This window comes from Otolemur garnettii, unplaced genomic scaffold (assembly GCF_000181295.1).
Source record: "Otolemur garnettii isolate 467f Iridium unplaced genomic scaffold, OtoGar3 scaffold00074, whole genome shotgun sequence".
NCBI classification, from domain to species: domain Eukaryota; kingdom Metazoa; phylum Chordata; class Mammalia; order Primates; family Galagidae; genus Otolemur; species Otolemur garnettii.
The window spans coordinates 7,248,140-7,260,195 of NW_003852469.1; the positions used below are offsets into that span (position 1 = coordinate 7,248,140).

At 49.5% G+C, this 12,056-nt stretch overlaps 1 protein-coding gene across 3 annotated transcripts in view; it reads left to right on the forward strand.

The window, feature by feature from the left end:
- Positions 1–12,056, forward strand: part of GFRA2 (GDNF family receptor alpha 2) — an 81,714-nt gene that overhangs the window by 27,066 nt on the left and 42,592 nt on the right. For all 3 annotated transcript variants that reach the window (XM_003793993.3, XM_012807697.2, XM_012807696.2), the window contains one exon: positions 3,376–3,730. In XM_003793993.3, coding sequence (XP_003794041.1) covers positions 3,376–3,730 — 355 coding nt within the window. The remainder of the gene's footprint in view (positions 1–3,375; positions 3,731–12,056) is intronic.

The window sequence follows — 12,056 nt, forward strand, 5'->3', positions numbered from 1 at the left end:
CGCTTGTGTTGCTCACTGCTCCCTACTCTGCCGGGTTTGCCTCCTTAATAATAGCCAACATTTTCTGAGTACTTACTATAAAGGTCTAAGTACATTTATGTTCTCCGTCATCAAATGCTCATTCAGCACCCACGTATCAAACTTTGGGGGATCATGGGTATAGCAGTGAGCACTGTTGACAAAGCTCATGGAGCTTATAATTGATACAAGCAGATGTGTAAACAAGTCCACACTACAGCAGACAGTGATGAGTGCTGCAGGAAAAGGAGACCAGAGTGGGGTAAATGGAGCTAGTGGGGGATTGTTATTGTTCGTAGGGTGGTCAGGAAGGGCTCATTTTTCAGCAACATTTGAGCAGGGACCTGAAGAGAATGAGGAAAGTTGCAATGTGGTCATGGGGCAGGGAAGAGGTCAAGACAACAGCAAGTGCAAGTCAGGGGTGGCGTCGGGCCATGTTCCAGAAAGATCAGGAGGCAGGTGTGGCTGGAATAGAGTCGAGGCAGCTTGGGGAAAGGGGTAGGGGGTGAGGTCATACAGAGCAGCACTGGCTAATAGAATGTTAGACAGGACACATCACTGATGTATGTAAGTCTCAATTTTCTAGCGCATTTAAAAAAGTAAAAAGAAATAAATGAAATTGATTTTAATACTACATTTTAAATGCCACGCACCCAAACTATTATCCCTACAACATGTAATAAAAGTAAAAAGTTATTAACGAAATATGCTTTATTATGAAGTTGTCAGAATCTGATACGCGTTTCAAAATCTTTTGCCCATTTGGAATATGCTAGCCACATTTCAGGTTCAGTGGTCATGTGTGGCTGGTGGCTGCCATATTGGATAGCACAAATAAAGAGCCTGAAGGGCAATGCTAAGGCCTTTGAATGAGTTGAGGAAGCCAATGGTTGCTTTGGGACCCAAGAGTGAGAAGTGTCTGCCTTAGGTTCACTGCAGCTGCTGTGATGTGAGATGATTGTCATGGGTGGGGCGTGAGGAGCATGGGGTGGGGAAGGGAGGCCTGGAAGGAGGCTCTTGCTTGGCATATGGTGTTGGAGGCTTGGCTTATGGTGGTTGCGGTGGTGGTGATGAGAAGTGGCTGGATTCCAGATACGTTTTGAAGGTAGGACTACCACATTCTCCTGGTGTGATGTGCGAATGAGAGTTTGGCTTGAGCAATTGGAAGGTGCAATAATTTTCAGGATGAGGTTGACTGTCAGAGATAGAGGGAAGCCTTTGGAAGAAATCTCGGGTTTGGTTTTGGACGTGTTATGTGTGAGATGTGGGCATTGAGCTTGTAGCTAGAGTTGTTGAGGAGGCAGCTGGATGGATGAGTGTTTGGCTCTTGGGGGAGGTCCGGATTGGGGGTGGTAAGAATCTGATGATGTTTCAGGTCATGAGGTGAGCTGAGAGCCTCAGGGAGCAGGTGCAAGGGGAGGCAAGGGGAGGTTGAGTCTTGGGTAGTGAAGATGGTATCAGTGAAGCAGGCTGAGCAGAGTGTGTGTGGGGACTTGGGGAGCCAGTTGAAGGGTGGAAGGGTGTTCAGGTGGGAGGGAGGGATCAGCTGCATCCAAGGCTGTTGATGGACTGAGATGAGGCCACGGATCTGGGCACTGATGGCAGAGGTAAGGGTTGACACCAGGCTGAAGTGGGTCCAAGAGAATGGGAGAAGGGGACACAGTTAGTAGAGAGAACTCTTTTGAGAGATTTTGCTTTCAAAGGGAGCAGAGAAGTGGGTTGGGAACTTAAGGGGTGTGCATGGTCTCAAGAAGGTTTTTTAAAAAATGAATGATGGATGCAATAGCTGATGGGAATGATCCAGAAGATAGAGCAACATTTTGATGTGGGGGAGAGAGAAAATAATGAGCTGTCTCAGTCATGCCCATATTGACCCTATGTGGTAGGTACTATCTTACAGACAAGGACACAGAAGCAAAGAATGGTTCAGTCACTTGCCAAAGATCTGAACGCCGATGGCTCAGTCCCAGAATGCCCAGTCTGAGGCACTATGCTATTCTGCCCCTCGGTTTCCTGGCTGGAGTTGGGAGCTTTCCCAGAGCGGGGCCTACTCTCCCATTGGCTGGGGGCTCTGCTGAGATGGGACTTGGTCAACCTTTCATGACTGAGAGATCATTTCTAGGAACTGAGTACTAGAAGTTCTAGTCCACTGGCTCCTGGGGGAGCAAAATGTGGCCTCAGCTTGCTGCATCCCAAATCCTTCTCCCATGCTGTGGGGCCTTGCGTGGGGAGCATGGTGCTCAAGAGATTTTGGAAAACATTTGTAGGATGGGTGAGGAATGGATGAGAAGACCACGGCTCATGCTAAACCCTAAGCTACGGCTCCCCCTGGCATGCCACGGTGCTGGGTGTGGTCAGGGCTCCTATGTGGGTTTGCTGCTAGCCCACTGGGTGATCTGGGCAGACCCCTTGTCCACTCAGTGCCTCAGTTTCCTTTTTTGTAAGATAAATTGGGTTAGCTGGTTTTCACCAGAATGGCTCAAGAGGGTATATGTGTGTGCTATTTGTATTCTGGTTACTGAAGGACCCCATAATGAGAATTGTCCCACCCCAAGTACCAATGTGCTGCAGGGGGTGTTCAGGGGCCCTGGGGCTAGTCTTGGCTCAGCTTCCCCCTAGGTGGGCAATTTTAAGCCAGTCTCTTTATTTCCCTAATTTGTAAGCATGGCTATGCCCGCCTAGTTGCTATAGGGTTTGGAGCTGTGATAGGTTTTTTTTTTTTCCCTAAAACTCTCATGACAGATTAAGGCTTGTGATATGTTTTATTTATTTTTATTTATTTTTAGAGACAGGGTCTTGCTTTGTCACCCAGGCTGGAGGCAGGATCATAACTCACTGTAGCCTCAAACTTCTGGGCTTAAGTGATCCTTACACCTGAGCCTCCTGCAGAGCTGGGACTGCAGATGTTTACTATAATGCCAGGCTGGGTTTTTTCCCATTTTTTGTTTTTTTTTTGAGAAGAGTCTTTTTATGTTGCTCAGGCTGATCTCAGATTCCTCAAGTGATTCTCTCCCTTGGTCCTCCCAAAGTACTGGGATTATAGGATGTGCCTGGCCTGACAAATTTTATTAAGACCTTGGATTAACAATCATCATTGTAATAGGTCACCGTAGGTACCACTTACCCCGTACCAGGCACTGTCCTAAGTGCTTTATGAACCTGTGTATTAACTCATTCAAGCCTCACCACAACCTATACTAGGAGGTAGATTCTCTTAAGTGATGCCCATTTCACAGATGAGGAAACTGAGGCAAAGAGTGGGAACAAGAAAGCACATTGGGTGCTCCCAGTGAGCAGGTGGCTGTGTCTTCTCTGCGTCTGTGCAGCCTCTGACCTGCACTCTCCTTCCTCCTCCAGGGACAGGGGCAGACCCAGCGGTCAGCGCCAAGAGCAATCACTGCCTGGACGCTGCCAAGGCCTGCAACCTGAACGACAACTGCAAGAAGCTGCGCTCCTCCTACATCTCCATCTGCAACCGCGAGCTCTCGCCCACCGAGCGCTGCAACCGCCGCAAGTGCCACAAGGCCCTGCGCCAGTTCTTCGACCGTGTGCCCAGCGAGTACACCTACCGCATGCTCTTCTGCTCCTGCCAAGACCAGGCCTGCGCTGAGCGCCGCCGGCAAACCATCCTGCCCAGGTGCTCCTACGAGGACAAGGAGAAGCCCAACTGCCTGGACCTCCGCAGTGTGTGCCGGACCGACCACCTGTGCCGGTAAGAGGGCGCTCGAGTGGCCTGACTGGGTTCCCCTTCTCTGCATTTTCTGGGTCCATGGGATGAAGACCCTAAATCCAGCCAAGAGAGTGTCAGTAGACACGGACTTGGACGTGTGCAAATGAATTGTCATCCATCCATTCATTTCATCGATTCATTCATTTACCTGCCCATTCATTCATTCTTTGCTCATTCATTCATTGCTCATTCATTCATTCAGCGCTGGTTTCTCATTTGCTTACTTTGTGCTCCACCCCATGCTGTAGGGAAACCCAGATGAACAACCCAAGGCGCTTTGAATCGAAAGGCAGACTCCTAAAGCCTTGGAATAATAAGGGACTTTCAGAGAGTTTAGTCCCACATCTAAGGAAAGTCCCCACCTAACACCTCAACAGAGGCCATGTGGCTCTCAGGGAAGGTGCTTTTGTCAATCACAGAGTCAGCTCATTCTGCACCCACTCTGAACTACTCTAGAGCTTGGGGAGAAAAGGGCTCTGGAATCCGACAGTCCTGGGTTGGAATTGGGACTTTACCACTTCCTGGCTGTGTAACCTTGAGCAAGTTTCAAAAAATTTCCTCAACCTGCCCCTTCCCCTGGTAAAACAGGAACAAAAGTACCCAGATCACAGGGTTGTTGTGAGTGTTAGATTACGTAACTTGTGTCTGAAGTTTAGCACAGAGGCTGGAATACAGTAAATGCTTAATAAGTGTAGCCTCATTATTAGGAAGGAGGCTTTTACATTTTTTGGTTGTAGTGAGCAGAAATTTGGCTCTTTGTAATTCTAATATTTTTCTTGTTGTTAAGTATTTATCGAGCTGTTCTTGTGTGCATAGTTTGGTCCTTAGGCCTGGGCTCACAGAGAGGAACACAACACCCTCTTAGGAGTACTCAGTCCAGCAGGGTAGCAGACAAGGGGACAGCGATCCTCACTCAGGAGGGAGCATAGGGAGGGGCATCTACTGTGGAGTAGAGGTCCAGGGGAGGGGGTTTCATCTGAGCCTGGAGAAACAAGAAAGAGAAAGCCAGGGAATGAGTTAGTGGAAAGAACATGGCAAAGGCCAGAGGGTAGGCGAGGGGTGGGTGATGGGAACTGTAGCTGGGGGGCACATGGAGTGGGCTACCATGGGGGTGGGGGAGCCAGAGGCCAGGCTGTAGGTAGCAGAGATTGGACTAGGCACAGGTGGTTATGGGTTGCCTGCTATGTTCCAGACACTGTTCTAGAGGTGTTATGTCTCGTTTAATAGCAAAGCTATGACGTAGGTACTATCATCTTTATCTGCCTAATGGGGAAACATCTGGCAAAGTACAGAGGAAGGAACTTGCCTAAGGTCACCCAGGTCACCATACATTTCAGGGCTGGCATTTGAGCTAAACAGCTGTCTTTCCAGAGTGGTGCCCTGCTCTGGACTCAGATATTGGCTGTGGGAATGGAGAAAAGTGGCTTGTTTCAGAGGAGATTGGCAAGTAAACCACGCAGGACAGGGTGGCTGAAAGTGCCCTGGAGGCAAGAGCCATTTCTGTTTGTTTACTGCAAGCCTGTCCTGCACACAGAGCCAGGCACATGGGGAACATAATTTGAATGTGAAAATGGGTGCTGACCACCACATGTCCTAGTTGAGTAACTCCAAGGCAGTGGAGCCATTTGATGGGGTTGGTGCTGGACATGCAGCATCTGAAGTGCCTGGTGGACTATTGCCACCACCATGGCAACATCTGGGGGGCACTTGGATTTGTGGATCTGGAGATCAATAATGAGGCTGGAGAAGAGATGGGCTTGGGAGTTACTGGGCACATCACTGGTGATTAAAGCCACAGCAGTGTGTGAGATGGCACAGGGAGGGTGGTAGATGCCTACAGAGTTGGGCATCCTCAGTGTTTGGGTGACAGGTGAATCCCCTGGAGGGGCAGCAGGGGCAAGGGAAGTGGACTGTGAGGGTGGAGGCCAGGCTGCAGGAGTGGGTAGTGGCCCCTGAAACCAGGGAACGGGGCTGAGTTGGGTGCCTCACAGAATGTGTGTTGTGTGTGCATGAAAGGATAGTGGCAGCCGGATTGCACTGGGCTCACCTGGCAGGGAGGCAGAAGTTGAGGCGTTGGGAATAAACCACCTTCTTCAGAAGGAATGAGGCAAGGGCCAGAGGCTGCAGAGGGACCTGGGTTTTGGGGCTTCTACATTAAATGGGCAAGCCAGGCTGTGTGTGCATTGACTTTGTTTGGTTTGGAAAACAAGCTCTCCTGGAGTTCAGAGAAGGTGCTGATCCCAGAGCCAGCTGCCGGGCTCAGGAGAACTCTGTGAAGAAGCAGGCTTGCCTCTTCTGCTTACTTAGAAAAATGCGCCTTATCACCTGTACAGACTGGTTAAAACGATTTAAGATAAAACTCAGCATGCAACCATAGGAGCACAAAACTCAGCAGGAGAAAGGAGAGCCTTAGAAAGATGTCAGGAGCAAATGTGAGGACCCTGCAGTGTGGCCGGGTTACCGAACCTGAGCCCGGAGCTGCCTGGTGGCTTGATGGGCCACATAAGTCCTCATGCAGGATAGATAGAAGGACCTCGTTAGTTCTCAGGCAGAGGCACATTCTCTGCTTATTCTGAATGCAATAACGACGTTGGGGGCTGCACCACACAGCTGTGTGGAGTGACAGAGCAGAGACCAGGCGAGGAACTGGGCTCCAAGGGAGCGGGAAAGGATCAGCCTGAGACCAAGCTCAAGATGCAGCACCCAGAAAGCCAGATAGCTGCAGAGGGCTGGCGACAGGCCCTGGGAGTCAAGCCACCCACCCAGATGTCTGAACAAGGCGTCTCAGGCAGAAGAGACAGGAACTCTGGCACCCGTTTTATTAGTGTTGTTTTAAGGAAGGTTAGGTAATGTAGAACATGGCTCCTAATGGGTCTGTGGCCCTACATAAGGTGGGAAGGTTTGGAGCAGGCTGAATTTGGTGGCTGGAGGACGCTTGTGCCTATTTAAAGAGTCAGAGGTTTTTTTTTTTTTTTTTTTTTGACTTCTTTTTCTGGAAGTGAGGGAAGCCAGGAATGGAGGTATTAGGTGATAAACTTCACCTTGTAGAACTAGAAGGGATGTCTAAACAAGATTAAGATCAAGGCTGAGGAATCCCAGCAGTTGAGGGTGCCAGTATCTGAGCCTGGCAGATCAGCTCCTTGCCCTGGGAGAGAGATTTAGATGATGGCTATCCCAGGGCTGGAGGACAGTGCAGTGTCTGGGTTATTGAGCTGAGTACATGGCTCATTTTGGGAAGCCGTGAGTAGGACGTTCTGGTTGCTCCAGGATATTGTTAGCTGAGTTCCTGACCTTGCACCAGGTTGTTTCTCTAGCCCATCCCTGCCTAGTTCCCACCCCACCTAACATATCCATCCATGTGCAAATTGAAATATGATCTCCAACAGGGAAGGAAGGGATGAGGGCAGAATCTGCATTTAGGATCAGTCTGTAGGAGCCTTGGGGGATGTTACAGTTCAATGAGGTGTCCTTTAAACTTTGTTCAGAACTCAGAGTTGAGGAGTAAGGTAGGGTGCCTTGACACACACACCAGGAAGCCACCAAGGCTGTAATGCATAGAGAACAGGTGGTGGACAGAGGTGGTGGCCATGGAGCCCCAGTGTCAGCAGACCTGCCTTGCCTCCTCATTCTGTCTGGGGTCTCCTGAGTGGTCTTATGTGCTCCACCAGGCCTTCTCCAGGGATACCCCCCTCCCCAAGTCTTCTGGGTCTATGACTCTAAATCTCAAACTCTGGCTCTTTTAATAGGCACACATATTCTCCAGCCACCAAATTCAGCCTGCTCCAAACATTTCCACCTCATGTAGGGCTGTAGACCCTTTAGAAACCATGTACTACATTAAGATTTGAGATTTTTCAATCTGTTTCCTCCCTCTCTTCCTGCTCCCCACCTTGATATTATATTCCTGCAGAGAGGATATAATCTCAAGAGAGAGATTATATTATCCCTGCAAAGAGATAATATTATCTCTTGACATAAGAGGAAATGACCCAAGAAGCCTCACTAGGGTAGATGGTGTAGGGAGTGTATGGACAGGCACTTCTTGTGAGGCTCTTCCTAGCAGTGCACCTGGAAGGAGACCATGTATTGCTCTCCCTGGCGTCCATGGAGGTGCCCGGGCCATCCTGTGGGTGCCCAGGCTCAGCACCAGAAAGCAATGGTTGGTTCAAGAGTGGCATCTGGAGGGCAGGAGGCCTGGGCTTGGCTCTCTGCTGCACACGAGCAGCTGTTCTCTTTCCTCCTTTCCTGAGTTCGGCTTCTTCCAGGTTCCTGCCTGTCAGTGGAAATGGGAGATCCCAATGGCATGGTGTTTGGAGCAGAAATGGAAGACCCCTTGCAAGCCACCTCCCTTTCCTGGATACCTTAATGAACAAAGATGGCCTTGATGGGGACTCATGGGGGCAGTCTCCTGCACACAGCAGAGGCTTTAGACTCTTAGACAATGAGGCTTTCACCCATGAACCCTCCGTGACCCATGCTCTAGTGTTTTGTTGCCTGGTGCTGACTTATTCAGGCCCTCCTGGCCCCCATGGTCCTTGCTCTTGCTCAGGGAGTTGGCTCCGTTATCCCCTGGCCTCTTGCTGAGTGAATGTTGGCCCAGGATTCTTGGGGGCCAGCCCTGCCAGGGCCAGCCTAACCTGGCACTACATTCAAGCAAGTGCATTGACTTGCGGTGAGGCGCACCTCGTGGCAGGCCTCGTCCATCACCCGTGTGATATTTAACAGACTCCACTGTGCTGTCTTATTAAATGTCACTAACGATAAAGTGTTGGCGGTTTTCCTTGGGGCTTGAAGAAGCCTCAGTTAAACAAGGATATCTGCTTGCTGGGCCTCGGGTTATTGGAAGCACTTCTGAATCCTCCCAACACCCTCTGGACTGGGAGCAGTTTGGGGGTCAGTGATCAAGGATGCGCTTCTGGGAGTGGAAGTTCCACCCACAGTTCCTGCCTACTTTGGAGTCGTGGAGGGAGGCCAGGCTCTGTCTTTGGCCTTTGTCTGGCTCCCATCCGTGAGCCTTCAGGGAAGACAGGGAAAGGCATTTCCTTTAAGAGGCTTCTGATGAGCCTGAAACGCCTAGAGAACTTTTTGGAATAAATCCATGGAATTTGACTGGGTTCTCTCCAGCACCCCAGTGGGCCATGATCTACATTTTAAAAAACAATCTTTTAGTTTCTACCCTCTCAACTTACACTCATTGCAAAGATAGTTTCCGTGTGTGTGTGTGTGTGTGTGTGTGTGTGAGCACATGTGCACCATTAGTGGTTGGGAGGTGGTGTGGGAGGATGATTCTATTGTCCAAAATGTATCTCTACCAGGCCTCATTTGGAAGAGGCCCTCTGAAATCCCCTGTTCCTCTAGCCTGCCAAGAGGACATAAATAACTCCTTGCTGGCCCCATGCCATCTCATGGGCTGTAATTTAACCTCTGGGTGCTGAGGATGTGTATAAATAGATTCCAGCCTGGAGCTACCCTGGCAACCTGGGCCTCTTTATGCGATGGACACTGTCCTTGTCAGAGAGGATGGTTGGGAGGCAGAGGGAGTTAGACCACCTTCCTTAATATTGTCCTCAGGGTGTGGGGAGGGTCTTTTTAGCATGCTCACTCTGTTGCTTAGTTTGGGGAGTGTCTAGTACCTTTAAGCAGTGTGGATGAACTGGTCTGGGTTTTGATTTTTGGCTCCTTGGGACTGATCCTCAGATCCTAATTGGCTCTCTATCGGATATGTTGCAGATGTTTTTAGCAGATTATCTCTGAATGGCAGTCAATGATTATTTGAGTAGGGTTAGGTAGGCTTTGGGGCTTCCAATCCTTCAATTCCTTTAAAGGAAAAGTCCGTGAATATCTTGACATTATACACAAAGTTTCATGTGTCTTTTCAAGAGAGAAACTCATTCATTAGATTCTCTGAGGGTTCCTGGATCTCTCAGTGCTTAGGAACCCTCTGCCTTTTTTCGATGACCAATTTGGATTGGCTTCCTGGAAAAGGAATTCAAATCTGTTTCTTGGCTCAGTAGCAAGGAGGTCTGTGATCGATTAGGGATGCCTGCCACAGGCACTGGAGGGGCAGAATAGTTACCCTGCTGGAACTCAGCCAGGCTACCGTTACTTTTACAATTTCGCTACTATTTATAGGTTATCCACTTTGGATCAGGCATTGTGTTAGGGTTGAGAATTAACAAGAAAGTAGATGGAGGCCCTCATGACACTTAAAGTCTAATGACAAATGCTGTGTTGATTGTGACTGCAATGGGAGCAGAGCCACACTTTGATTAGATGACAGCATCTCACTGTAGCTCTTTTGAAATCCCAGTTCTACTCTGATACCCACTAGGTCTTCCCTGGACACTCTGGTGGCAATGGAGGGCAGCCTCTTCTTGGAGCAGATGAGCTGCAGGGTGAAAAGACCTCACTCAGGTTTGCTGGCCCTTAAGCAGGACTCAGAGTCCAATAGCCACACCCAGCCTCTGAGAAGACTGGTGCAGGGGGGGAGTTCGGGGCCAGGAAGAAGTCAGAACCTTCTTACAGAAAACCCAATTACCAAGGAAGCCAGTGCAGGGGGACTGTATGTGGGGAGGGGCTGTGGGCTTCCCAGCCCTGGCAGACACCCCAGATCTAGCCTTCCCTGGGGGCCCAAGCTGGCTGCTATTGCTAGGTTCAGCAGGACCCTGTTTGCCCTAACTCTGGGCCAAGGGTCCTCAGTGACCATTGAAATTTCCTCTTGACATGTTAAGACAAGGCTGAAATGTTGAATATTACTTTACCAAAGGCTCTGGAGAAATAAACACAGACAGAAGCTCCAACCTAGAGATCTAGTTTATAAGATACCGTTTATGGGTCTCTCTCCTATGGTGCCGCCAGCCTGGCAGTGTGGCTACAGGGAAAACTTCTTCACTTTCTCCCTCTAGGCTGGTCACAGATGGGGGAGGTTTAGCTCCTGTCTAGCAATGGCCCCACTTGTGGATTGTGCTTGAGGACCCACTTCATCTCTGGGTGGTTGGAAAGGAGTGACCTGTTTGGAGAAATGTCACTTATGTAATAATGCAGAAATATGAGCATATGAACCAGCATGGTTGCTTTATACCAGAGGCCTCACCTGCCTCTGGGGGTGTGTGTGCTCACTCAGGGGCAGACACACTTTCAGCTGCCCTGGTCTTGCATGACTCCCCGGCTCCTTGACTTCTCACAACAACTTCTCACAATTCTGAAGGCTGGAAATCTGAGATTAGGGCGCCAGCATGGGTGGGTTCTTGGTGATGGTCTTCCTCCTGGTTATGTCCTCACCTAGTCTTCCTTGATGAGTGTGCTGAGAGAGAGATAGGAGGAAAGAGAGAGAAAGAGAGAAAGAGGGGGAGAGGGAGAGAAAGAGGGAGAGTCTGGTGTCTCTTCCTTTTCTGACTAGTCCACTAATCCCATCCCAAGGGCCCCACCATCATGACCTCGTCTAGCCCTAATCATCTCCCAAGGGATCTACCTCCAAATACCATCACACTGAGATTAGAGTTTTAACATAAGAATTTTTGGGGGGGTTGGGCACAAACATTCTGTCTATAGAATGTAGACTTTTGTCAAACCTGTTTGGTCCCATCCTGAAACCCTCCCCTGGCCACTCCTTCCTTGGGTGTGTTCTAGAACTTGTCTGTGTCCTTCTATGTGACACTTATCATCCATCATGTGACTTTCCTTGAATATTTTTCTTCCTAGTCAGGACTTAAAAACATATTCTCATGTTATGTTACTGTTTGTCAACTTATTTATTTATCAAGGATTTGTTGTGTTCCTTCTCTGTGCCAGGCACTGTGCTAGACACCAGACGTCCACTGGTCCCTGCCCCCCACGAGGCTGACAGTTTGATGGGGGAGACAGTGAGCAGGTCAATAGAGAAGCTTCTAATGAACAAGACTGGTTAAGATGAGCAGGGTGCAGACGTAGAGAGAACTGGGGGCCGAGAGGGGGAACCTGTCTGTACAGGAAAAGCTCATTTGTGGAGATGATGTTTAAATTGAGACCTGAAGACTATGGAACCAGGTGTTGGACAGAGGGGAGAACACATTTCAGGCAGAGGATGGTGGCGTGTGCAGAAGTTTGTAGGAAAGGAAGGGAAGGAGAGGGGGCTGGTACGACTGGAGCAGCAGGGGTTGGGGAAAGAGGCTCAGGATGAGCTTGGGAGGCAGGCAGGATCACACGTGGTCATGGCAAGGAATCCGGGCTGCGCCTGAGTACAGCAGGAAAGGAGCCTCTGAAACTGAGTCGTGGAATTATTAAAACTGTGATATAAAAAGATTACTCAGGCTACTCCATGGAGGGAGGA